This window comes from Salvelinus namaycush, chromosome 27, assembly GCF_016432855.1.
Source record: "Salvelinus namaycush isolate Seneca chromosome 27, SaNama_1.0, whole genome shotgun sequence".
Classification (NCBI taxonomy): Eukaryota; Metazoa; Chordata; class Actinopteri; order Salmoniformes; family Salmonidae; genus Salvelinus; species Salvelinus namaycush.
In genome coordinates this window covers 29,421,815-29,447,089 of record NC_052333.1, presented here as the reverse complement: position 1 = coordinate 29,447,089, position 25,275 = coordinate 29,421,815, and the positions used below count along the sequence as shown (strand labels likewise).

Here is a 25,275-nt window from a genome sequence, read left to right as displayed (position 1 = left end):
ACCCGTGCTGCTAGTGGATTGAGATCCTGGTTTTTCTTTATCACTCGTTGTGCACGGCTCTTCAGCATGATAACGCGCTCTTTGTAATCCTCCGTGCATGCAATCTCTGCCTCCAATCCGTCCAATGGCGTTAACTGTTCAATTCCACCATCAAGTTCAAACAAACTGTTCTCCTTAGCTAACAGCAATTCCAACAATGTACTCAAGTGATCGGTATCCGGATTTGACTGGGTTATTTCCACGTCAATCTGATTCAAAATCCGTGTTGTGGCACCTCGAATGGTACCCCGCTTTCGTCTCATTCTTTCGGTTTCATGCCGACGTTCCTCCTCAGCCATTTCAGCCGCTTCTTCGTCGCAGCTCATTTCCCGGGTTTCGGCACCAAAATTTAGAATAACTATCTTCAAAGTAATGACTCGGGACGTCGGGTTTGATATGAAAGCTTCTTTTAGTAATAATTCTTGATCACGTTACATTTAACAACTTTAGATTCTACAGAGCAATGCCAGTAAGATGCTAGCGCAAAGGAACCATCAATCACCTGATAATTGCACTTAACTAGCGCGTTCACTCTCTACTTCCTGTCGCAAGGCATTCTGGAACTTGCAATCAAAAGCGTAATTCAATACTAACCAATACAATTACATATGTAAATAACTGTAAAGAAATATCTTTAGATACAGCTCAATGAATTAACTTAAACATTAACTCTGTAACACATTAAAGTTACAACACTGCGTGAAACGAGTTGGCTGGTGTCTTCATTGTGTCGGCGGCCCTTTTCATTTCTACCTCTCTGAGAATCACCTCAAGGTTTTTTCAATAAATTAAAGCTAATTAAAGGCGAGCAGCGTTCGGGAAGCGGACCTACTGGTACTGCCACCGCCTCACTCGTGTTTCAAAGTGAACAAACACGCCAATTAACACCCCAAAATAAGCACGCCACGCACCAGCCCCTCGTGTGCCTCACCAAATAACTATGCTAATCACAGCTGATTACGAAGGCAAGGTACAGTACAGTGGAGTTGTCTCGGTAGTAAAAAGAACAATTTACGTTTAAATGCTCTCCCTTCAAACCTCCATTACTCCATAATCTTCCAGACTGTAGCCTCCTTCTCCTTTATTTTCTCCCTTATTTCATCACGTCTCCGTTTTCTCATTCACAGCCCATTGACTTTTATCTGGCTATAGCTGAAAGTAGGCTTATCACCATAACGGTGTCCCTTCTGGTTCAGATTTGGCCTGGTAATATGGGAAGGCCATCAAACACTTGAGCAAGATGGGGATTAGGAGGAAACTTATTTTAGCCCCAGAGGCCTTTCAGCCGTGGCACGGGTCGGCTCGCAACTAGGACTAAACGGTGTCACGTCGTCGCGTATTAAGTCCGGTGAATAATCCCAGATCCAGATATGTGTGTCAAAGACGGAGGGATGAAAAGAAGAGAACTAGGCCTCTGTGACAGGGTCTTGGAAGACGACAAATGGAGTGGGAAACTAATGAAGAGATTGAAGAGAGAGGAGTGTGTGTGTGTTGGATACTCTGGGGCTTATTCGTTTAGCATTCAGCTGCAATACACATACAGGAAACAGAGCCATGAGTGTAATGCCAATGGGTAGTAGTGACTGAGGCTGCCAGTGGAAAAGTGTTTTCCTGTCCTCACTGGGACTTTAGCTACAGATTACTGCTCTATTGAGGGAAATGATTTTGCTGTGAGACTAGTGACAAGAACTGGATCATATTCATCAGGGCAAGCCTGAAAACAAAAATGAGTATTTCTTATTCAGGTAATTGCTCCCTGTTTCGGTCCGTTTTCTTCTATTTGGTGCGTAATGAATACGACCGTGGAGTGAAATAACATGATGGGAGGGATGAACTGGATCAATAAATTATGTTGTCTTCATTGGTTGACCCGCATCGTTATATACTGCAATTCGGAAAAGGTCAACAGAATCCTGTCAACCTGGACGTTATTTTAAACCACACCCTAACTGCTGTACTTAACATACAGATGGAATTTCATATTAGTCCCACAGTCTTCCAAACGGCATGCTTTGGTTTTCACAAGCCGTGCCCTCACAGTTTTGTCTTACGCTCACAGTTTTTGAGGCCTGTTCTGTCTCCCAGTCGTCTCATAGTCGTGAGCCATCCTCAAAAGCCCTTATGAGGAAATACCAAGAGGCTGGGACGTCTCTCAAACCCTACCCGTATTCTAGGGCTGTCTGTCTGCCTGCATTCCTATAGCCGTCCTGTCTACCACCCCTACTCTCAGCTGTCAGTAGTAATCCAGTCTCCATGCCCCCCCCCCCCCCCCCAGCCCCAGGCAGCTATAGGACCGCCAATGTACCTAATATAGAAGGGAGAGCCTTCTTCAATCTGATAGTCTGCACAGTTGCATAGACACCAAAACCTGGTTCAAATAGCCTACCATTTGTTTTATTGGGGCGTTGGATTGAGCCTGCGGGCAGGGTTTGCAATTTTGAACTTTTGGGACTAAGTACCGTTGGTTCCCTTGTGCCAGGTGAGCTCAATCAAGCTCAGCTTAAGTATTTGATAGATTAGTTGTATTATTTGGACCCAGGTCTGATGTAGACCGGACTGCAGTCTGTCTTGTAGAGTCTGGCCCATCATACAAACACCCCATGTCTATGGCATGAAGATTGACAGGGCTCTACAGGGCTATAAGCTGGGCTAATGGGGTGATAGGATGAGTGGGAGGGAAGGAGGTTAGGGGGTTCTCTGGGTCTTATTTAAGGAATCTTGATGGAATGTGAAGACTGTGCCCCCACCCTTGAAGCTATTTGGAATGTGTAGTTCATTAGTTTCCGCCCTCACTGTTTTGAGGAGGAACACCCTGGGTAAGGAATTTGAAAAAGGACTTAAGTTGACCTTGAGGGCTGTAAAGAACTGATGTAACACCCTGCAAAACTGTCGAAGTGATTTGATATCGACAGCTTTCAGATACTCCTGTCTCATGATTGGGCCTGCCCATCGTCCCTCAGCCAATCAGAGCTTCCTCAGCAGTAATTGTGACATGATCACAATGGGGTGTTTTTGTTGACTTCACAGGTTGTCACGACAGCGTAGTGGTGTCATTGGCAATTTTGCAGTAGAATTTGCTAAATTGAACCACATCCTTTTCCTCTAATGTGAACTTCTTTTGGAAAATTAGTTCTGTTTAGCTAAGAACTTAGAGCCTGTTTTTTTTGTTCTCTTTTTTTTGTCCTCAGACCTTGTGGGACTTTTCGCTATTTCAAGGAAGGCATCTGCTCATATTCCTTACTTTGTCATGCCCCAGTTAATAAAGTGAATTAAATGTCCGATTCCGAGGAGGAAGGGCTTAGTACCACAGTGCTCTATCCATTACCCTGGCTACAATAGGACTCGTGACAATTGACACGATTAATTGACTCAATAAAAAAAAAAAAAGTCAAAGCCCAGACATACAATCTAAAAGAGTTAGCTTCGTGGTGGTGCACTGAATCCAACCGTTGCCACGCTGAACCATCCTCATCATTTCCACTGTATGCATGGGGTTTTTGGCTCTGTCTGGCCCCATCTCTCAGCCTCGGCCATGTCCTCGTCCTCATCTGCTCTAATTCCCCGTCCCGGTTCTCTCCCTCCACCACAGGCCCCTGTGGCGCCGTGGCTGGGATGGTGCTAGCACTAGCGTAGCGTCACACGCTAACACAGGCTAACACAGAGGGACAGGGACAGTTCTGCCTGCCTTCCCAGACTCCCGTTTCAGTAAAGGGTGATTGTAAAACACTGCTGTATCTAAGCAGATATATAGGCAGTGTTATGTTTCACTATCATAAGAAAAGCTTGGTTGTTGGTAACTGAAATTTGGTGCTCAACAAGGAGATGGATTTAGTCTTCAGCTTCAGTTTCCCTCCAATAAGAGCCTTCCCACTTTTACACCCACTGACAGCCACAACAATCCATTCAAAACAAACCACAGACAAAACAAAGTCTACACGGCTGTTTCTCATCTACAATATGCTCTTGACTGCATGGGCCTCTTGACTCCCTGAGTGGGCCTCTGACTGCCAGTAGCAGTGTGGTGAGTCTTCCTCCCTGCGTTCTGCGCTTGTTTGTGGTGCCCTGCCCTTGCCCATGCCACACACACACACACACACACACACACACACACACACACACACACACACACACACACACACACACACACACACACACACACACACACACACACACACACACACACACACAGCATCCCAGAGATATGCCACACATTCCTCATGCCCTGTCACATTGTGTGAGCAGTGGGAGATGGAAAGGACAGCTCCATCTCTGTTACCTACTCAGGGGAAGGCTGATGCACTGACATACAGAGACAAGTGGCTGAATGGGCTTTCAGAGTAACCTAAAGAAATACACCGCAGATACTGTAGAGCAACATTGGAAATAACTAGAAGAAGAATGTGCCTTAAAGCATCACTCCCTCTGATTGTCCCACGGATCTTGATAAAGTAGTCGGTGACATACTGCAATTTTATGGTAAGTAGTATGGAGACTAGCCTAATTATAACTGCACTTCACCGTTTTCAACATCATATTCATTATCTCCAGCACCACACCAGTGTCGACATGTGAAAACGGCCATTTTCTAGATTCTGTTGTCAAAAATATAGGAAGGAACATACGCCAAAAACATACGTTGACATGTCTAGCTACATTTTGCTGACTTGTCTAGACCAGACAGAATTATGGCGACACACATTGGTAAACACACTGGACTGTTAGCGCTGGTCTGGACAAAGAGGTGAATCGATCAGGCTGATTGTCATTAAAATGCCATCAACTCTGCTGTGGTCAATATGTGTGTGACAGCTGTAGCCTGTTTGGCCAGAGGGCGTTGGCCAGCCTGCAAAGTCAGTACAACATGGCAACACTAAACTGCAAAATGGCACCCTATTCCCTTTATAGTGCACTACTTTCCACAGGGCTCTGGTCAAAAGTAGTGCACTATATAGGGAATAGGTTGCCATTTCACACAAACTCTTTTTTTTCCCAGCTTCCATTGCTCTGTATATTTCTAGCACTCTGAGAGCCTATACTGTAGCTACTGTAGCTATGTAGGTCTCTTTCTGGTTTGTAATATATTGCTTTATGTAGGTCTCTTCGTGGTTTGTAATATATTACTTTATGTAGGTCTCTTTCTGGTTTGTGTATATTACTTTGTAGGTCTCTTTCTGGTTTGTAATATATTGCTTTATGTAGGTCTCTTTCTGGTTTGTAATATATTGCTTTATGTGGGTCTCTTCCTGGTTTGTAATATATTACTTTATGTAGGTCTGTCTGGTTTGTAATGTATTACTTTATGTAGGTCTCTTTCTGGTTTGTAATATATTACCATATGTAGGTCTCTTTCTGGTTTGTAGTATATTACTTTATGTAGGTCTCTTCTGGTTTGTAATATATTGCTTTATGTGGGTCTCTTTCTGGTTTGTAATATATTGCTTTATGTAGGTCTCTTCCTGGTTTGTAATATATTACTTTATGTAGGTCTGTCTGGTTTGTAATGTATTACTTTATGTAGGTCTCTTTCTGGTTTGTAATATATTACCATATGTAGGTCTCTTTCTGGTTTGTAGTATATTACTTTATGTAGGTCTCTTTCTGGTTTGTAGTATATTACTTTATGTAGGTCTCTTTCTGGTTTGTAGTATATTACTTTATAGGTCTCTTTCTGGTTTGTAATATATTGCTTTATGTGGGTCTCTTTCTGGTTTGTAATATATTGCTTTATGTGGGTCTCTTTCTGGTTTGTAATATACTGCTTTATGTAGGTCTCTTTCTGGTTTGTAATATTACTTTATGTAGGTCTGTCTGGTTTGTAATATATTACTTTATGTAGGTCTCTTTCTGGTTTGTAATGTATTACCATATGTAGGTCTCTTTCTGGTTTGTAGTATATTACCATATGTAGGTCTCTTTCTGGTTTGTAATATATTGCTTTATGTAGGTCTCTTTCTGGTTTGTAATATATTGCTTTATGTAGGTCTCTTTCTGGTTTGTAATATATTGCTTTATGTAGGTCTCTTTCTGGTTTGTAATATTACTTTATGTAGGTCTGTCTGGTTTGTAATATATTACTTTATGTAGGTCTCTTTCTGGTTTGTAATATATTACCATATGTAGGTCTCTTTCTGGTTTGTAGTATATTACTTTATGTAGGTCTCTTTCTGGTTTGTAATATATTGCTTTATGTAGGTCTCTTTCTGGTTTGTAGTATATTGCTTTATGTAGGTCTCTTTCTAGTTTGTAATATATTGCTTTATGTAGGTCTCTTTCAAACTAATCTGGGCCGACTGTTCCGCAACTAGATCAGACCCTTCCTTGTAGATATTTTACGACAAAGCTCATAAAAAAGCTTTGCATTTTAAGCTTGTTGTTAGTGTCTGCCTATTAAGTTTATTAGCAGTCGGTGAATCATTTGTCATCTACAAATGATACATCAGCATAAACAGTTACCATTTGTCTTCAGTAGGAATAGGCTATGTCTATATGTTTCTATTGAAATGCTTGGTCATTCTACAAAGACCAGACTGACAGATAGAGATATCAGAGGCAGTCGTCCTCTTGCATCAAAGAGGTGGAGAGAAGAGGAGAGAAGAGGTAACTCACAGAAGGGGAGAGGGAAGGGGAGGGTGAGAGAGGGCGTAAGGAGAGGGTGAGAAAGAAGGGAGGTGTTGGTGCAATGCAGTGCTCACCATGCCACAGGGCCCCCATGTCACAGCTATTAATAAGGAGTGCTATTCCATACATCAGCTATTCAGGAGGGATCCTGGCAACCAGAGCCCCCGCGCCAACCGATCGGGTTATTTATAGATTTGGGGGTCAGGAGATTTTTTTGAGACTGGCATTGTAGGGGCGGGACTTCACATACTAGGAGTAGGAGACAGTGTGTATGTGCGTGTGTGGTGGGGGTGTGAGGAGATTGGTATGCGTGTGTGCCTGTGTGTGTGTGTAGAGCAGGAAGTATGTCCGGAATTTTCCAAACCTCTTCTGGATTTCAATTAGATGTAAACACACCACCAAAGTATTGTAGCATATAAACACTACTCCTTATGTAAGATAGTGAGCGAAGGACGGTGTAGAGAAAGATTTGAATTGTAACGACTGTGGCATAATATATTAGGGAGGAGCAGGAGATTTATTACAGACGGATGCCGTTCAGCAGAGGAAGTCAGATACATTGGTTCTGCATGTAGAGAGGGATGAGGAGGGAGAAAGAGAGATTGAGATTTATGTTGACTGCTGCTGTCTCCGTGGCAACCCTCGAGCATCATGGGGTGGAACATTGTATTTTCCCCCTCTCGTTGCTGTCGTTTGCAAGAGACCTGTCATATTGACAAGGAGCTGAGGCGCTTACATTAGAAAAAAACACAACTTTTCACTGCTGCTACAACAATGTAGAGATTTGAATGGCAGTGGAGCAAGTGCTAGGCTAGGATAGAACTATGTATTAATCCATCTGCAGCTAACTTCTGAGTTTGCCAGCGTAAGTGCCTATAAGAGAAAAACCTTACAGTTATAGATCTGACTGTCCAGTGGGTACTTGAAAATAAAGAGCCCCGTGTTACACACAGACATGGACGATACATAATAGGAGAGTGGTGAACAGAAATCCCCCTAACAAATGTTGAGCTAAAGGAGCACTTTACAGATGTAGGATCTTAATTTGAGCCAGTTTTCTACAGGAGGAAAATAATCCTGCAGCAACAGGAGAAGTGAATTATGATGTGGATTATAATCAATGGACATTTTTGTAGGGGTTGAGGCATTTTTGGTAAGGGAAAATCAAGTTTTGAAATTTCCAATTGGAAATGACAAACTTCAGAAGCCTTAAGAGTTCTCCTGCAACAGGCTGATCAAATTAAGATCCTACAGCTGTGCATAATACTGTAACACAATACCACAACCGCCCTTTAAAATAATGTAACTCCCGGTTTCATTTTCAATAGCTTTACATGGCCAATCTCTGCAGATGGAAATATCGGTTAGAAATACCATACAATAACATATGGAAATATCATACCACAGCACATTATTATATTTCTGTTAATGCAATAGTAGATGGATGTCAGAGGGGTCATACAAACAGAGTGATGACAGCCAATACACAGAAACCTAGTGAATGATGGATGAGGAAGATATGAAAAGGAGCTGGGAACTTGAGAAGGGAGAATGTGAACCATGGCTGATGAGCTCCAGTTCATGGTTGGATGAATTGACCAGAATGGTCTTTTAATAATTCATCGACTTAACCCTAGCTATGGATATTGAAATACATCACGGTACTTCCTAGGAGATCAGTGACAGTGCGATGAATTGGATTTTGAGTATGAAATGGTTTTGGTTTGAGAAACATCATCAGAGCTTGTACTGAATTGGGTAGAATACTGTAGAAAAACTCATTTGTTTTACAGTAATGACTAAATGCACAAGCTGTTTTCTGCAATCCCCACGGTTTGAAATGATGGTCATCAGCAGTGGTTGCAAGTGCAGCAGTACAATACAAAACCCAAATAGATTAGTTACAGTGGATCTGGCCATTCCATTGTCCACTGCGCCATTGAATCACACACCCACTTGTTATAATGGGATGTTTTTGAAGAACTTCCTCCTCCATAGAGCAGCCTGGGTCTTTACTGATGAGGCTTGAAGTCCGAGGAACAATAGCCCAGGAGGGAGTCTCTGTCTGGGGGAGAGAGTGGCCATCTGTCCCCTGGTGCCTGCATAGCTATTAGCTACTGCTAGTCTGCTACTGTTGAGTGCTAGTCAGTCAGCACCGGGGGGTCAGGAGGGGGTGTGGCTTTTTTACTGTCCCAGGGAAACCAGGGGGGCTTTGTGGAGGATGACACGACTTTTTCTTCTGGCGAGGAATTTTTCAACACTTCACACCCTCCTCTACTCCCTCCTTTTTTTCTGGAGAGGTGAGGTCATAGGCTTTGTTTGCTTTTCACTAGAAACCCTAACGGTCACACTTAAGTGATTACGGCTCTGTGTGTGTGTGTGTGTGTGTCAGTGAGTGATGGAATGAACAGTGTGCTACCTCTCCCCTAGCAAGCTCCTCCTGATAGTCCTAGACTTAGACAGACCAGGCCAAATGGAACGGGTGTGTTACAAGTAGTAGCATTTTGAGAACCACGAAGTCAGCTAAGTGATGTGTGCTGACTGTCTTTTGACCCCTGTCAAAAGGACCTATCACTGCCTCTGTTGCTTCAGCCTTCCACTGTGGAACGAACTCTCCTGTTCGTGTACATATTTGGACACTGTATGAGTCATTGACGGCGTACTGTTATGTTGGCCTCCGCTGCTCAGGGATACAGCATCCAACTACTATACGTTATGAGATACTTATGTTTCACTTACAGTATTTTTCACAGTAGCACACTTACTGCTTATCAGTTTGTTGACGCTGTAACACAAAGCGGTTGAAAATGGAATCGGCTGTAAATTATCATATTATCAGTGACTAGGCTTGAAATTCATTTTGATATTCTAGTTTAATGTGAAACCACTTCTATGCATGCTCTGACTGTTTGGGATTTAGCTCGTGAACCCCTTCAATGATTTCGGCAACCTTCAATCATTTGTACAGGGAATAACAAATCGTTATAAAACATTATGAGACGAGATCCCTCTTCAACAGACTCTGCCTGACAGCTTGTGTTGTTGGTCTGGTTTCAGGCGGCACCAGAGACATCGGTTCAGCCCTCACCAGGATGTGTATGAGGCACCGGAGCATCGAGGCCAAGCTCAGGCAGTTCTCCATGTGAGCCCCCGTCTCCTCCTCCTCTTCATTCTGTATTTTCTCTCTCTTTTCCATCTTTCTGTCTGAATGGGCCCATTAGCTCATATTGTGGAGAGAGTGAAATAAGCAGAAATGAAGAGATGAAATTGCGTACAGTGTCTACACACCACACACCTTGAGGAATACACCAAAAAAGTAGCCTTGTAGCAATTTTTCTCTGCTACAGATCGTTATTCTCCGCTCTGTTTGACTTGAGTTGTAATCCCCACCCAAGGGTTTTCATCGACTGCCTGATTAACCCTCTGCAAGACCAGATGGAGGAGTGGAAGAGAGTGGCCAACACGCTGGACAAGGACCACGCCAAAGGTAGGGGCCACACACACACACACACACACACACACACACACACACACACACACACACACACACACACACACACACACACACACACACACACACACACAACCTCCTACCACTACAACACACACACTTTCTCAAACCTCTCCATTTACAGTCTATACTCCTTCACCCCATTATTGCCTGCAGTGTAATGGTTAGCTAGATATCTCCCTTTATAATCCATGTAGGTCAGAACACACCGTTTCCCCTTCAGCAGGTAAACCCTCAGAGGCTTTCCAGAGCGAGCAATCCAATCACAAAGATGCTAGTCGTTTATCACTAGAAAATAGATTAAAGGCATTACTTTGCTTAGTTAACAGTACAATAGTGCTTTTATGTGATTCAGCTCACCACCTCGAACCCAATCCCCCTCTCCGCTCAATAATCTCCAACCTAGGAGTTCAGTTCTCCCCCTTAGAGAAACAGGGTGCTCCCTCATTGCAGGGTTTGATTCCAGCCACCGCTTATCATAACGAAGTTACAGTAAGATGGAAAGCGCGTCGCTCAGAACAAAGATCAATCAGATAGTATTCATTTTTAAGAGTCGCCCACGTTTTGGGTGTGCTGCCGCACTTCAAAGCACTAACAATGGCAACGTGCGACACGTTGTGTCCACTGTGTTTCCCTTCCTTCCGCAGAGTACAAGAAAGCCCGTCAGGAGATCAAAAAGAAATCCTCCGACACTCTCAAGCTGCAGAAGAAGGCTAAGAAAGGTAGGGTGACTGAGGATGCCTGGTGTCGGGTTTGGACTGCTTACGACTGGAACTAGAACTTACGACTTTGACTTTTGAAGCTAAATCCGATTTTGGGGGGGTGGCGGAAGGAAACTAAAGTGTTGATACTGAATTCTACCAAGACACATCTCATACTGTTCCAGGTGACTTGCCAAAGGGTCAAAATAGTAATGGGATGATAGGCAGCTGAGCCACATAATTTTGGGAAGTTATGTGTCTGGATTTAGGAGGGACTATATTGTGCAAATAACAGGATAGGATAGAATAGTACTCAAGTCACTAATCCTTGCTGCATCTTGGCAAATGCTTTGGATTTTATTACAGACCTTATATCTTTACGATTTTGGGCCAAAGTCTAATATACTGGGCAAGATGATAAGGATCTGTGACAATTCTGCAACCTGTAGCCATTCAAGAACAGGTCCCCTTCTCCTGGGTCTAAACTGACTGAGATTTCTCCTCTCTGCTCCAACAACTGCCATGTTGCATCCGATCACGCCCCTGTTCTTTCCAGCTGACGTGTTCGGTAAGTCGCTGCCCCCTCTAGCTCCCTTTGTGTCACAGTTCTCTGTTGACCTGTTGACCTCCGTTGACCTTTCCCACCTGTGTGTGGTCTCGTCCCTGTTCCCCCACCCCATGTACCCTGTCACATTGTCTACTGGTCTGTTTCATATTGTGCGGTCACATTCCTCACTCAAGGGTTAAAAATCTCCTGAATGCCCAAAATAGTTCTTCTCCCTGCTTCTCTTACTCTGCTGGTCTCCCCTGAGGTCCCCTCCCCTCCCCCACCCACTACCCTCACTGGGTCATGAGTTTGGTCTGCTTCCAAATATACCTCACTGACTCCCTTGGGCTTTTGGCTGTGGCTTAATTTTGTATCATCAGGGGAGATCGGGACTGCGGCAAAGTCAATAAATAATCGTGGAGTTCATTATTTGTCTGGCTCCAATATACAGGTAAATGCCAAAATAAAGGAAACACCAACATAGTGTCTTAATAGGGCGTTGGCCCACCACAAGCTGCCCGAACAGCTTCAATGTGCCTTGGCATAGATTCTACAAATGTCTGGAACTCTCTGGAAATAATTGGCAACTGGGCATTTTTAAACATGACCCTAAGCATGATGGGATGTTAATTGCTTAATTAACTCAGGAACCACACCTGTGTGGAAGCACCTGCTTTCAATATACGTTGTATCCCTCATTTACGCAAGTGTTTGCTTTATTTTGGCAGGTACATGTAGATCTCCTCTGAAACCCAGTCACAGCCAACAATCATGGCCTCTTCTTTGACAGCTATGATATTATATAGATTTGTGAGAAGCTTGTCAAGAAAATCGCTTGTTGTTTAGAGTTATGTTTTGACCTGACTCCTGCACTGTCTCACCCTGACCGTATCCCGCCTGTTATGAAACCAAGTACAGCTTAGTTTGTATCTTGTATTGTGATATACGTGTTTACATAATTTGTAGAGTTTAGGCGTATATCATTCTTGTTTGTAGAGGTTTGGAATGTTGTAATATTCAATGTGAGAGAATGATTCAACATTATGAATGATACCCCTTTGCATACATTCACCAAACACAAAGAATTTGCAAGTACAACAAAAAACTAGACATTTGCCTTTTGAACCAGTCTATTTGTCTGTTTTAGTAGCATAAAAGGCCTATTATGTTTATAAACAAGGCCATATTATCCTGACCGTCAAAAGAGTTTGATTTCCAGCTTCAATCTCACATGTAAGACAAAACAAACAGGACCGATAACTGACCCCTGAGGAACCTCAGATGTGGTCAGAGCTCTCTGGTTCAATAGTCTCCCTAGCCTGTTATATAGCACAGGGAAACTCCCCCAGTGCATTTCTATGAGTGAAATAGAGAGCAGCAACATGCCGAATGTGATCCTTCAGCACACAGTAAATACTGTGGGAAACCAAACGTTGCATTCTGTGTCCTGTGAAGGAATTCCTCTGCAGTGCTTTCCCTGGAAAATAAGAAGGGCCTCCATCTAGCTAGCCTTAACCACATAACTAGTACTGGCTCTTCTAAGAAATGTAAAACTTTAATTGCATGTTTACGTCCATAAAGCCTACAGAGGAGATTATTGAACCTTTCTCTACAAGTTCAGACTAGAGTTTTATCATTTTAGCACACACTGTCTTGATACTTAATCTACTTAGATTGTGTTCTTAATGCCCTTTCAGTGTAAGAGCTGTTTGAAAAGGCAGACCTAAAATTTCAGCCTGTTTTGTGGGATGGAGTTTTGGCCTGCCTGGTGTCATCACCAGGTGGTCAATTAGTTAATAGACCAATAAGAAAGAGTTCCAAACAAGGGTTGGAAATGAACACATGCTACCTGCCAAATGCGGGTAGATTTTTTTCATTGGCGAGTAAGAATGTCTATTTCACCAGCCATGTTGGCGGGTGGTCACACAAAGGATTTGGGATATATTTTTTTTAAAGGCCGCATGTAGAAGTTGTTCGAATTGACAAAAAAAGGCTACTAAAGTGTGACTTTGTCCTCGTGTTTCTTGGCCAGTTACATTGTTTTGTTCACAGGCTAGGTTAGATGCTGCAACTGTCTGATGCTAGGAAGGCGTCACAGTCAGAGATTTTTTCATCACAGACATGTAAGTGCCAAAGTTATCACGGTAAAGGCTTGTCCCTTAAAGGGGCAGCTGGACATTTTTGTATCACCTAATGATTGTGCTTGATTGAGCATGGATCAGTCCTAAAAACATTTATTCATTAACTTTTAGTCATTTCTTATGATTAAAACACTCAAATATGTAAATTGTTCTCCTAGATTTGTTTGTGTTCTTTTACATTTATAGTTACTGATGTAGTCCTTGTAAAAAAACTGTCTGCGTAGCCGTAGACCGTAGAGCCCTGAACAATAATAATGAATAAGCCATATCACTCAGCCTTTTGTGGAAGGGCTGGCACTCTGTTGATTCTTGATGTTCAGTTTTAGAGCTGTTTATCTGTTTTTACTATTGTATCTATACTGAACAAAAATATAGGTCTTGGTCCCATGTTTGATGACCTGAAATTAAAGATCCCATAAATGTTCCATATGCACAAAAAGCTTATTTCTCTCAAATGTTACACACAAATTTGTTTATATCCCTGTTAGTGAGCATTTCTCATTTGCCAAGATAATCCATTCACCTGACAGGTGTGGCATATCAAGAGGCTGATTAAACACCATGATCATTACACAGGTGCACCTTGTGCTGGGAACAATAAAAGGCCACTCTAAAATGTGAAGTCTTGTCACACAACACAATGCCACAGACGTCTCGAGTTTTGAGAGAGCGTGCAATTGGCATGCTGACTGCAGGAAAGTCCACCAGAGCTGCTGCCAGAGAATTGAATGTTCATTTCTTCACCATAAGCAGCCTCCAATGTCATTTTAGAGAATTTGGTAGGATGTCCAATTGGCCTCACAACCACAGACCACTTGTGATTACACCAGCCCAGCACCTCCACATCGGGCTTCTTCACCTGTGGGATCATCTGAACCAGCCACCCGGACAGCTAATGAAACTGTGGGTTTGCACAACCGAATAATTTCTGCACAAATGGTCAGAAACCGTCTCAGGGAAGCTCATCTGTGTGCTCGTCGTCCTCACAAGGGCCTTGACCAGACTGCAGTTCGGCGTCATAACCGATTTCAGTGGGCAAATGCTCACCTTGTTGTGTGACAAGAGACCGGCACGCTGGACAAGTGTGCTCTTCATGGATGAATCCCAGTTTCAACCGGGCCGATGGCAGACGTGTGGGTTATGGCTTCGTGTGGGCGAAAGGTTTGCTGATGTCAATGTTGTGAACAGAGCTCCCCATGGTGGCAGTGGGGGTATGGTATGGGCAGGCATAAGCTACAGACTATGAACACATTTTATCAATGGCAATTTGAATGCACAGAGATACTGTGACGAAATCCTGAGGCACATTGTCGTGCTATTCATCCACCACCATCACCTCATGTTTTAGCATGATAATGCACGACCCCATGACGCAAGAATCTGTACACAATTCCTTGAAACTGAAAATGTCCCAGTTCTTCCATGGCCTGCATACTCACCAGACGTCACCCATTGAGCATGTTTGGGATGCTCTGGATTGACATTGTACGACAGCGTATTCCAGTTCCCAACAATATTCAGCAATTTCGCACAGCCATTTAAGAGGTGTGGGACAACATTCCATAGGCTACAATCAACAGCCAGATCAACTCTATGCGTAGGAGATGTGTTGCGCTGCATGAGGCAAATAATGGTCACACCAGATACTGACTAGTTTTCTGATCCATTGAACTACCTTTTTTTAAAGGTATCTGTGACCAACAGATGCATATCTGTATTCCCAGTCATGTGAAATCCATAGATTAGGGCCTAATGAATTTATTTAAATTGACTGATTTCCTTATATGAACTGTAACTCTGTACAATCTTTGAAATTGTTGCGTTTTTATATTTTTGTTCAGTGTAAATTATTTTTTTGAACATATATTGGTTTGAAGACGCAGGTCACACAAATTAAATTAAGCAATATACCCCATTAATTCTTACTAGTAATACATAATTTTGGGGGGGAAAAACAGAAATCATGCTCGTCTGTTTATATGTATATTTTTTGGTGTAATTATGGCAACAACAAAAAAATTGAGCTGGTAAAAAATCTGAAGGCTGGTAGATTTTTTTATTTACCTGCCACGGTAGCTAGTGGGAAAAAAAGTTGATTTCCCACCCTGGTTCCAAACCTCTGTGCCAATAATAGCTAGTTTTCAGTTTTCCTCATTCAGACCACTCTGACAGTCCTAGCAAAATTCTTGCTTGAGAAATTGATCTTTGCTAAGAAGCTATTTTTGTTTGTTTTTGACCATTTTAATTGAAAACAATCACAGTAAGTTACTTAATTGTTACCCACAAATAATCAGATATTGAGATAAAAATGGCTGCATTGGACGTTTAAATAAAAAGTGACACTTTTATATTAAAACACGGCTAGATTTTTGAATGTCAGTAAAACCAAAGACACTGATTTGATACGATTAAGTGGTTGAATTTGAGAGGGTAAAATGTCCAAATCAGAACAATGCTCCATTTTGTGAAGTGCGATTACATAAATGCACTCCATCTCCTAAGGCGATGGTTCTTCAGTATGTTCCCAAATCCTAAGTTTGTCTAATACTGTGAGGGTGTGACCCTGATGTGAACACCAACTGGTTCCACAACATGATTTGATTGGTGCTTGAGATAGCACTGTGAGGATTGTACTAATAGATATAAATTGTCTATGATTACACTGACCATTAGTGATCAAAAGATTGTGTGAAGTAGTGCACGGGATTGATGGTTATATCTATATAACCATATATCTAATGGTGATGATGACGACTGGAAACCACAACAATTCAATTAAAACATACCTTTAAGAGACATTGGTGTCTTTTCGTGCTGTTTTCACCTCAGCCGTACGTCACACGGCCACAGTCCCTTTGTCTGGTTTGAGACCGGACATAGATTATGTTGCTGTGTACTCAGAAAGACCTTGTCCTCCTAAACCCTAAGTTAGGATAAAACTAACAGAGATGGTTGTTGTGTGTGTGTGTGCCGCAGGCCGGGGGGACATCCAGCCCCAGCTGGACAATGCCATGCAGGACATCAGTGATAAGTACCTGCTTCTGGAGGAGACAGAGAAGCAGGCGGTCAGGAAGGCCCTGGTGGAGGAGAGGAGCCGCTTCTGTACCTTAGTCTCCATGCTGAGGCCCGTCGTGGTGAGTCCCCACCAACAGTCTGTGTAGTCAAACACACATCATTTGTTAGGGGGTTCTGGGCTGAAGAAAGCATGTAGAAATGAAGTAGGACCCCGCATACACAATTGCTCCAACACATTATAACCAATCATGTTGTCCCAACAAATGAGTTCCAACCAACAGCATCTTTTGTTATGAACGTTAATATACAGTGCACTTTGTGCGTCCAAACAACCATCTCATCCTTTTAAAGTGAACTATTTTGCGATTTTTGATGAAGGTGTATGTGACTCAAATGTTGTATTTGTTAGTAAATGTTTATTCTGGAAGTATACACAATCTGCGGTAGTCCACGCTGCTCAGTTTACTTTAGTTTTTGCTTCTCCTATGCACCTGTGAACGTGATTAATGTAATCTATTCTAAGTTTTTCTATTGCCATTGAATCTTGCTCTCCAAAGAGATTTGGAAAATCCCAGTAGAGAGGGATGACCTGCTTCAATTCACAGTCTAAAAGTAGAAGTATTGAGTTAATGGAGAACAAGATCTAATTTGAAATGTATACCACATTCATAAGCTAGCACAATCCCTTACACCAGGGCTCTCCAACCCTGTTCCTGGAGAGCTACCATCCTGTAGGTTTTCACTCCAACCCTAATCTTGCACACCTGATTCTAATAATTAGCTGGTTGATAAGCTGAACCAGGTTAGTTACAACTGGGGTTGGAGCGAAAACATACAGGAAGGTAAGCTCTCCGGGAACAGGGTTGGACATCCCTGCCTTACACCAACCCGCCATTCTTGTTCATCAGGAAGAGGAGATGTCCATGTTGGGGGAGATCACTCACCTGCAGACCCTCACTGACGACCTGAAGGCTCTGACCATGGACCCCCACAAGCTGCCCCCTGCCAGCGAGCAGGTCAGTGATTTGGTCCGCATTCTCAGGACAGGGCTTAAATAGTCCTCTTTTTGCATGTTACACTCATGTCCTGGATAAACGGTTAGTGTCTCTGTTACTGATTCACATGATTGGAGGTACAATGGTAAAGAAACCCATTTCCCTCTAGAAATAGGGCTGCCAATAGCTTTTTTACAAGATTCTTTGTTCATAAATTCCCTTGTTCTGATGTTCTTCCTCCAAGGTCATTCTGGACCTGAAGGGATCTGAGAGCAGCTGGTCCTACCAGACCCCTCCTTCCTCCCCCAGCACCACAGCATCCAGGAAGTCCAGCATGTGCAGGTTAGTGAGCATGCCCACAAATCACCACTACTACACCACTACACCCAAACCTCTCAGCTGGTTGAGAACATAGTATGGACTGGGAGTGACGCATCAGCCTAGCATTCAGTCCTCCTACTCCATCTTGTGGATTGGAGGTGGTAATGTAGCTTTGACATTCTTGCCATAATCTGAATGTTTACAAATGTGAGGCCGCAGAACGCCTCCGTAATGAATGAGTTAACTGTCTCAATAATTTCTGTGAAGTGTGAGGCGTTAGGGCCAAAGAAACCATCATATTTGTGTTCCAGGCGAGCTTGTTAGCAACCTCTGTTTGTGGCTGGCGCTGTAACTTGTTCAAACTGTAGCTGTTTGCTATTACCTAGTAACAGTCTTTTAAAAACCTTAACATGTAAATATTGTTTTGAATCAATATTTATTTATCTATTTACGTAGTTTAACCAGGCATTTCAGTTGAGAACCAGTTACCAATATCCGTAATAACCAAAAGACTGTGTTCTCTCATTGTTTCTCGCAGTAGTCTGAACAGCGTCAACAGCAGCGACTCTCGCTCCAGCGGCTCTCACTGCCACTCCCCCACCTCCCACTATCGCTACCGGAGCTCTGCCCTCCCTCAGCAAGGCCCCGCCCGCCTTTCTAGTGTCTCTTCCCACGACTCCGGCTTCATCTCCCAGGATGCCTACCAGTCCAAGTCGCCCTCGCCCATGCCCCCTGACACCCACCCACAGGTACTACGGAGAGACGAGAACAGGAACTTGTGGTGTTACGACTGCTTTATCAACACCCCTCAAACAGACATATTAGAGAAACCCTGAACCCCTAAGAAGCAGTAACATCCTATATGAACTAAAACATATGCACACAGTAACGGTGGCATTGTATTCCACCCGACACTTCACTCTCCCCACCTGGGCTCTGTTGCTGGTGAGAGACAATCCTCCCAGGTTGCTAGGTAACGGAGCTCATTAGAGACAGCAGAGGTGGCGTCACTGTGAGAAACGGTGCAGATAGATCTCGATGAGTGTGTGTGTTTAGTGTGTGTTTAGTCACTGCACGTAGATCATGTAGATTACGTACTGTATACCTGTATGACAACTACAGTGTTGCTTAGATACAAGATAAGGCTTGTGTGGTCTCAGTGGTGGCTGGAAGTATGGCTGGAAGTATATGCCTGCTTTGTTGCTGCTCAACTCAAACAATGCCCTCGTAGCTCTAATTACCACTGAAATGGCTGTGCTATGTGGAAGGCTTTTAGTGGCTGAACAGCTCCGCTGTTTTCTGAGGTGTGTACATAAGCGCTCAATCCGACCCCCCCCCCCCACCTTAGACTCAGCACCTGCTGTATGACTCTACTATTATTAATACAGTCCATTGCAATCTCTGCATCTGCATACTGTTAGCTGTTTAGTGTGTGACAAGTCATGCTGATTTGCATAACTTTCATGCTTCGCCGTAGTGCTTCTAGTTTTTGTACGATAAGTTTCATATGTTTTCCTTGTTATCGATGTTGCGAACCCAGAATGTTTTTCTTCTGTTCTTTTTCTCTGTACTTCTGTCTGTGCGTCTTGTCTTTTTTACGTGTCTCTTTGTGGCTGCTCTGTTTTGAACTGCTTCTTTATGTGAATCTGTCTGTCTGTCTGTGTGTGTGTGTGTGACTGTGTGTGTGTGTGTGTGTGTGTGTGTGTGTGTGTACCTGTGAATCTTTTCATGTATATTTGTGTGTGTGTGTGTGTGTGTGCGCCTTTCTGTCCTGCTGCACGGCTTTGCTGCAGATCTCTGGCTCTTCATCCTCGGCCGTCTCTGAGACTTGCCAGCCTGTCAGTGAGGGCAGCTCCTCCTCGTCCTCCTCTTCCTCACCTGCCTCCTCTAAGGAGACCTGCTCCAGCACTAGGGTGGAACAGGTGAACACACGTTTAGACACTAGGTGCACTTTTGCTGGTTGATCAAACCTCCCTCATTCCTGTCACATAGACAACAGCGTCATGTTCAGCGGGCCTCAAATACAGGAGCATTCTTATTGGACGAGTAGTAGCCTACCTTCTCCGTTTCTCTTTTGTTTCAAAATGTACCTGCTGAACATGACACAGGTGTCTGCTACCAGGATTTGATGTTATTAGATTCCATCTGATTTCAGTCGTGTGCATTATTTTGACCTTCCTTTTTCATCACCAGCAGCTGCCATTTTGACTTATAATTTCTCATTGTTGTGTCACTTTGTCCTCCACTCACATTTAGCTGTCAAACGGGTATGATCATCATCATCACGGGCCCTCCGCAGCCCCATATCTGTCTGGCGGGGGCATGCAGGAGGTCTACCCCGACCTCCCTCCATCCTCCCCCTCCACCCCCTTCGCCTCGCCCTCCTACTCTCCCACCTCCCCCGAGTGGGCATGGTCGAGACCAGGTTCCGCCCTCCCGGTGGACAGCCCCCCCTATTGCACCCTGGGACCGGGCATGATCCCCTCCTCCAAGGTCCTCACCTGGAAGGTGCGTCCGTTCTGTTATCGACCGCCTCCTCCTCTTCCTCCTTCCTTATTCTCCTCCTTCTCTTCCAGTCTCCTCTGTGGATGATCAGACACTGATACAATCACTTCTCACAATCACATCTCACAATCACAGGGAGATTGCAAACACTCTCCGGTTACATTATGCAAGTCTTTATATGTGAAATCATACAGCATAAATGTCATTCATAAAGGCATGAATGCTATAAAAGCCCAATCAGTTTCAGTCCTTTTTCTTCCGTTTCTTGCGTAATGAACACAACAGAGCTATCAGAGCTACACAACAGAGCAGAGCTATTTTTGGCGGGCGTTGCTCAAGCGCTTTGTCTCTCTGTATTTTGTAGGACTGGGCCAAGCCGGGGCCCTACGACCAGCCCATGGTGAACACCTTGAGGAGGACCAAGGAGAAGAGGGAGACTCCAGATCCCAGCAGCCCCCAGGCCACCACACCAGGGGATGAGCCCCAGAGAGCCAAGGGCACCAATGCAGTTATACAACGGGTGGGTCTAATCCTGAATGCTGATTGGTTAAAACCACATTCCAGCCGGTATCTATTCCACAAGTTACCACCGGCTAAATCTATGAAGTTAAAATGCCTATTTACTCTGTTCCATCAGCTCAGCCAATCAATTTAAACATTTGATCTCCACTATAAAAAGCATCTAGACATTATCTCACATTTCTTTTAGACTAACATTTAGTTTTCAAAGCGGAGATTTGTATAATCTCTCCGACATTTAAAAAAAACATTGTTTAAATATTCAAATTCGATCTCCAGCTGTCCCATAGTAATAAACGTGTAGGGGTCGGGACGAGACAGACAGGCAGGCAGGCAGCGTTTCTCAGCAGGTGAAATCATGAATCAGCTACACCCATAATTACAGAAACACGTGGATGCTAATACCTATATCCTTAATGTAGAGGTGTACAGTATATGAATGTGTTTTATGACCATGTGAATGCCATGTGTGTATTTTATTGTACGACAGACCTGTCAAATGTTTACTGTATACTATAAGGAAAACTAAATCAAGCACAGCTCAAGCTTTTAAAAGTATTTGACATAGTATTTAACCCAGGTCTGTTGTGCGGCTGTTAAATGCAGTTGTCTGGATGGTGTGAAATATGTGTTTTAATATGTATTTTGCTGTATGCTTGAGATAACATGGACTTCATAAAATGTGGACTTAGGTCAATTTTTTTTAAACTTAAGTCCATATTAAAGGGAAACTCCCCCACTTTTCAATCTCATTTTCATTATCTCATCACAATACCATTGTCTACATACTGTATGTGAAAACGGCGCATTTCTAAATTTTGTAGAATAAAATATACCCGATGACATCACCAAAATGTTACAACATTTTATTAACAGTGATTTTCAAACACTATGAGATTCACGGTGACGTGGGGAGCCAGAAAATATCCTCCCTCGTTAAAAACTTGTAATCCTACTCTGTGATGTCACAGATGAGCATTTTTTAGGACCTTTCGTCTTATCTTCTTAACCACAGATCATAGACCGTGCCGTTTTCAGATATGTAGACACTGGTATGGTGCTGGAGTTAATGAATGAGGTTGAAAAGTGGCAGGAAATGTCCTTAAGGTCAACTTACCCCAAGTCTGAATAGGGCCCATATTGCATAGGTATGTATAAGCTATACGTCTTAATATGTGTGTGTCGGCAGGAGGAGGCGGAGGCCCATGAGGAGCTGGCCCTGGCCCTGGCCCGCGGGTTGCAGCTGGATATCCAGCGCTCCAGCAGGGACTCCCTGCAGTGCTCCAGTGGCTACAGCACCCAGAACACCACACCCTGCTGCTCTGAGGACACCATCCCCTCACAAGGTACTGTAGTGTGTACGTGTGTCTCCCGCTGCATGTTAGGGGTAATCGCCGTCAGTCCTTAATATGTACAGTAGAAGGTCAATGTATGGATATTTGATAGGGATCCACTCACTTTGAATTATAGTGAACAATAGTAGGTGTTAGTCGTGTTTTGTCTAAGGATCTGAACCTCTGTCTAATGGCATGTTCTTATTAACATCCATACGGATGAAAAATGTGTATTTGAAGTGTACTGTATGTGTAGGTGACAATGATCCTCATCCACATATTATCTCTTCCTGCCAGTGTCCGACTACGACTACTTCTCCGTGGGTGGTGACCAGGAGTCAGACCAGCCCGACTTCGACAAGTCCTCCACCATCCCCCGCAACAGTGACATCAGCCAGTCCTACCGCCGCATGTTCCATGCCAAGCGGCCGGCCTCCACAGCGGGCATCCCCACCACATCCCCCTCCCCCGCTAGCATTGTCACCCCCGGGGTGGCCACCATCCGCCGCACGCCCTCCTCCAAGCCCAACCTGCGCCGGCCCTCCGGAGGCCTGGGTCTGGGCCCCATCCCTGTCAAGCCCCCCATGATCCCCGTCAAGACGCCCACTGTGCCCGAGCACCCCGGGGTGTTCTTCAGAGGAGAGAGTGAGGGAGGGGGACCACTGAGCCCACGGAGCCCACTCTCTTCAGCGGCTGACAACGGGTTGGTGTCTCCCAAGGCAACTTGGGACACTCAGGCCCCCTCCGATCCTCCCACTTCCCCACCTCAGTCTGGTAGTAGGCTGTCGGAGTGGGACCGCGAGGCACTGCCGGAGGTTCAGGAGGAGGAGCCCGGGTGCGGCGAGGGGGAAGACGTGCTCTTGGCCATACGGCGAGGGGTCAAGCTGAAGAAGACGGCATCCAACGACCGGTCGGCGCCGCGAATAGTGTGAGGCTTAGTGTCCAATGTCCACTGCCCCTCAATGTATCAGATTGAATCACATACAGTATCTATGTCTTCACACATAGGTTTAAGAAAAGGGTGGGAGTCTAGATGCGTGAAAATACACGGGAAAGTTGGGGAGGGAAACGGAGCGACAACTGCTTTGACTATTTTCAAATGACGGAAAATATATAATCTTTTATTTGTATGTACATATTTATATTTTGATGCGTTTGTATGTTTCGTGTTCAATGCTCCTCTTCGTACTTTCTTGTTTTAGCCGTCCATTGTCATGAAAGGTGCCAAAAGACTTAGAGCTGAATTAACTTAAATTACTTTATTTTACTGAATATGATTAATATTTTCTGTGAAACCACAGCAACAAAAACAAAACAAGATTGGAGGGAGAAAGATATAGAAGGTAAGACTGTGTGGAGAAGAGGGGTACATAGGGAAATAACCACAATGGAAAGCAACATTTTACTTTCCTGTAATGGCAAGTGTTTTATCCATTTTCTTTTGCCATTGAAAAATAAATCAAATTGCATGTTCTACCCCAATTAATTGCACCCTAATAAACTAGACCGCCAAAGATTCAGAGCGAGAATAAATACAACCCACTGTCAATAGGAAGCTTCTTGGTCAGCAAAGAAGGACGCAAAGACTTGCCACACTAACAATCGAATGAGTGGTTGTCAACGTGTGTCACATAATTTGTCAATAGTAATATGTTGCAAAGGTTTCTACCTTGAATGCATCTCTGGTGTCAGTGCAAGCACTCATTGACTGGTGGCTATAGAATAGGTGACTTTACTTTCCTGTTTTTTAAATGGTATACAGAGGATTCATACGCAAATATAACTGGAAAACGTAACAAGTGCTTGTACTGCTGTGAAAATACTAGTAGACTCTGTGAAAGCTAGTGGTGATCACTGGTAACTAGAAGTCATTCGAAAGGTGAAAACAAACTAATAGTATTAGAATATGTCCCAAAAAAATATTCAAAAGTAAAAGGTAACATAGTGGAGTTTGTGAGCTTGTGTTCAGCACCGTGAACTGAAGACAGAATTCACTATTGCGACTACCTAAAGTATTTCACAAGATGACATGGCCAAATATGTGTAGACATTCTAAACATTGTCATATCTTCCACTATAATTTTTCATGAACGCCATACCTTTGTTTGAGGTGTTGTAGACCAGCTTCACTGTCAAACACACAACCCGTTTAAATGAGATCGAGTAATGCATGTTTTTACTCAAATGTGTTAAAGCTCATTTTTATACTGAACCCATTTATCCCAATACATTTCCCCCATTTGAGAGCAGTTTGACTTTCTGCATAGTGACTGCAGCCTGATTATTTTTCCATTCAAGACAGGGGAAACTAAAGTGTGGCCGATGCAACGACATGCATATGAAGCTGAAAATCCTGTATGGCTCACAACTCAATTATTCTATACAAATGGTCTGATATTGTCCATGTAAAACTTAGCTGTAATATACTGTAGTATTTTTCGAAAGTACAGCCATTGGTGTAAAGATACGTTGCTAAATCTTATGTATGCTAAATGGTTAGAAGTAATCAAAGTTAGTTTTTGGTCAGACTCACACCTTGCAAATACGAGGTTTTGTCCCAATAGTCTGCAACGGTTTCCTTCTCTCATTTCCTTCTCTTCATGGTCAGATTCAAGAGAACTTAGCCTACTTATATGTGACAGGTAAAAGTAATATGATGTAAACATAGTGTTAATCTTGAAGTTCACGGACATGAGGGAAAAGAGGCGAGGAAATTAAGGAGCATTGGGACGCAGATTGTGGTCTAGATTGACACACACTAGTACTTTAGCCTTGTGCGTCTGTTGCTGATGACCTAGAGACATGTTTGGACAGAGTTGACCTCTTTCTGTACCTCTGACGTTGTCTAAGATAATTATTGTTCAGTTCCGGAATTCTGTCTCCTATTTTCTATGTAACAGTTGTTTCAGCTAAAAATAAAGATGTAGCAGAATGTGCGTCTGTTGAAAAAGGTTCTAGAAGTGTTTCTTTGATTTTCTGCTTTCTACATTTCATATCAAGTCTCATCTTTGTTGTAGTATGATTTCCTA

At 43.5% G+C, this 25,275-nt stretch overlaps 1 protein-coding gene across 1 annotated transcript in view; it reads left to right on the top strand.

The window, feature by feature from the left end:
* The window catches only part of LOC120022329 (protein MTSS 1-like), a 53,697-nt gene extending 28,547 nt beyond the window's left edge, over positions 1 to 25,150 (top strand). The window contains exons 4-15 of the mRNA XM_038966224.1: positions 9,715 to 9,799; positions 10,053 to 10,144; positions 10,816 to 10,890; positions 16,534 to 16,691; positions 17,481 to 17,588; positions 17,812 to 17,909; positions 18,427 to 18,637; positions 19,429 to 19,431; positions 19,682 to 19,801; positions 20,758 to 20,901; positions 22,072 to 22,258; positions 22,544 to 25,150. Of these exons, the coding sequence (XP_038822152.1) occupies positions 9,715 to 9,799; positions 10,053 to 10,144; positions 10,816 to 10,890; positions 16,534 to 16,691; positions 17,481 to 17,588; positions 17,812 to 17,909; positions 18,427 to 18,637; positions 19,429 to 19,431; positions 19,682 to 19,801; positions 20,758 to 20,901; positions 22,072 to 22,258; positions 22,544 to 23,178 (1,916 nt within the window). The 3' untranslated portion in view covers positions 23,179 to 25,150. The remainder of the gene's footprint in view (positions 1 to 9,714; positions 9,800 to 10,052; positions 10,145 to 10,815; positions 10,891 to 16,533; positions 16,692 to 17,480; positions 17,589 to 17,811; positions 17,910 to 18,426; positions 18,638 to 19,428; positions 19,432 to 19,681; positions 19,802 to 20,757; positions 20,902 to 22,071; positions 22,259 to 22,543) is intronic.
* The last annotated feature ends 125 nt before the right edge of the window (positions 25,151 to 25,275 follow it).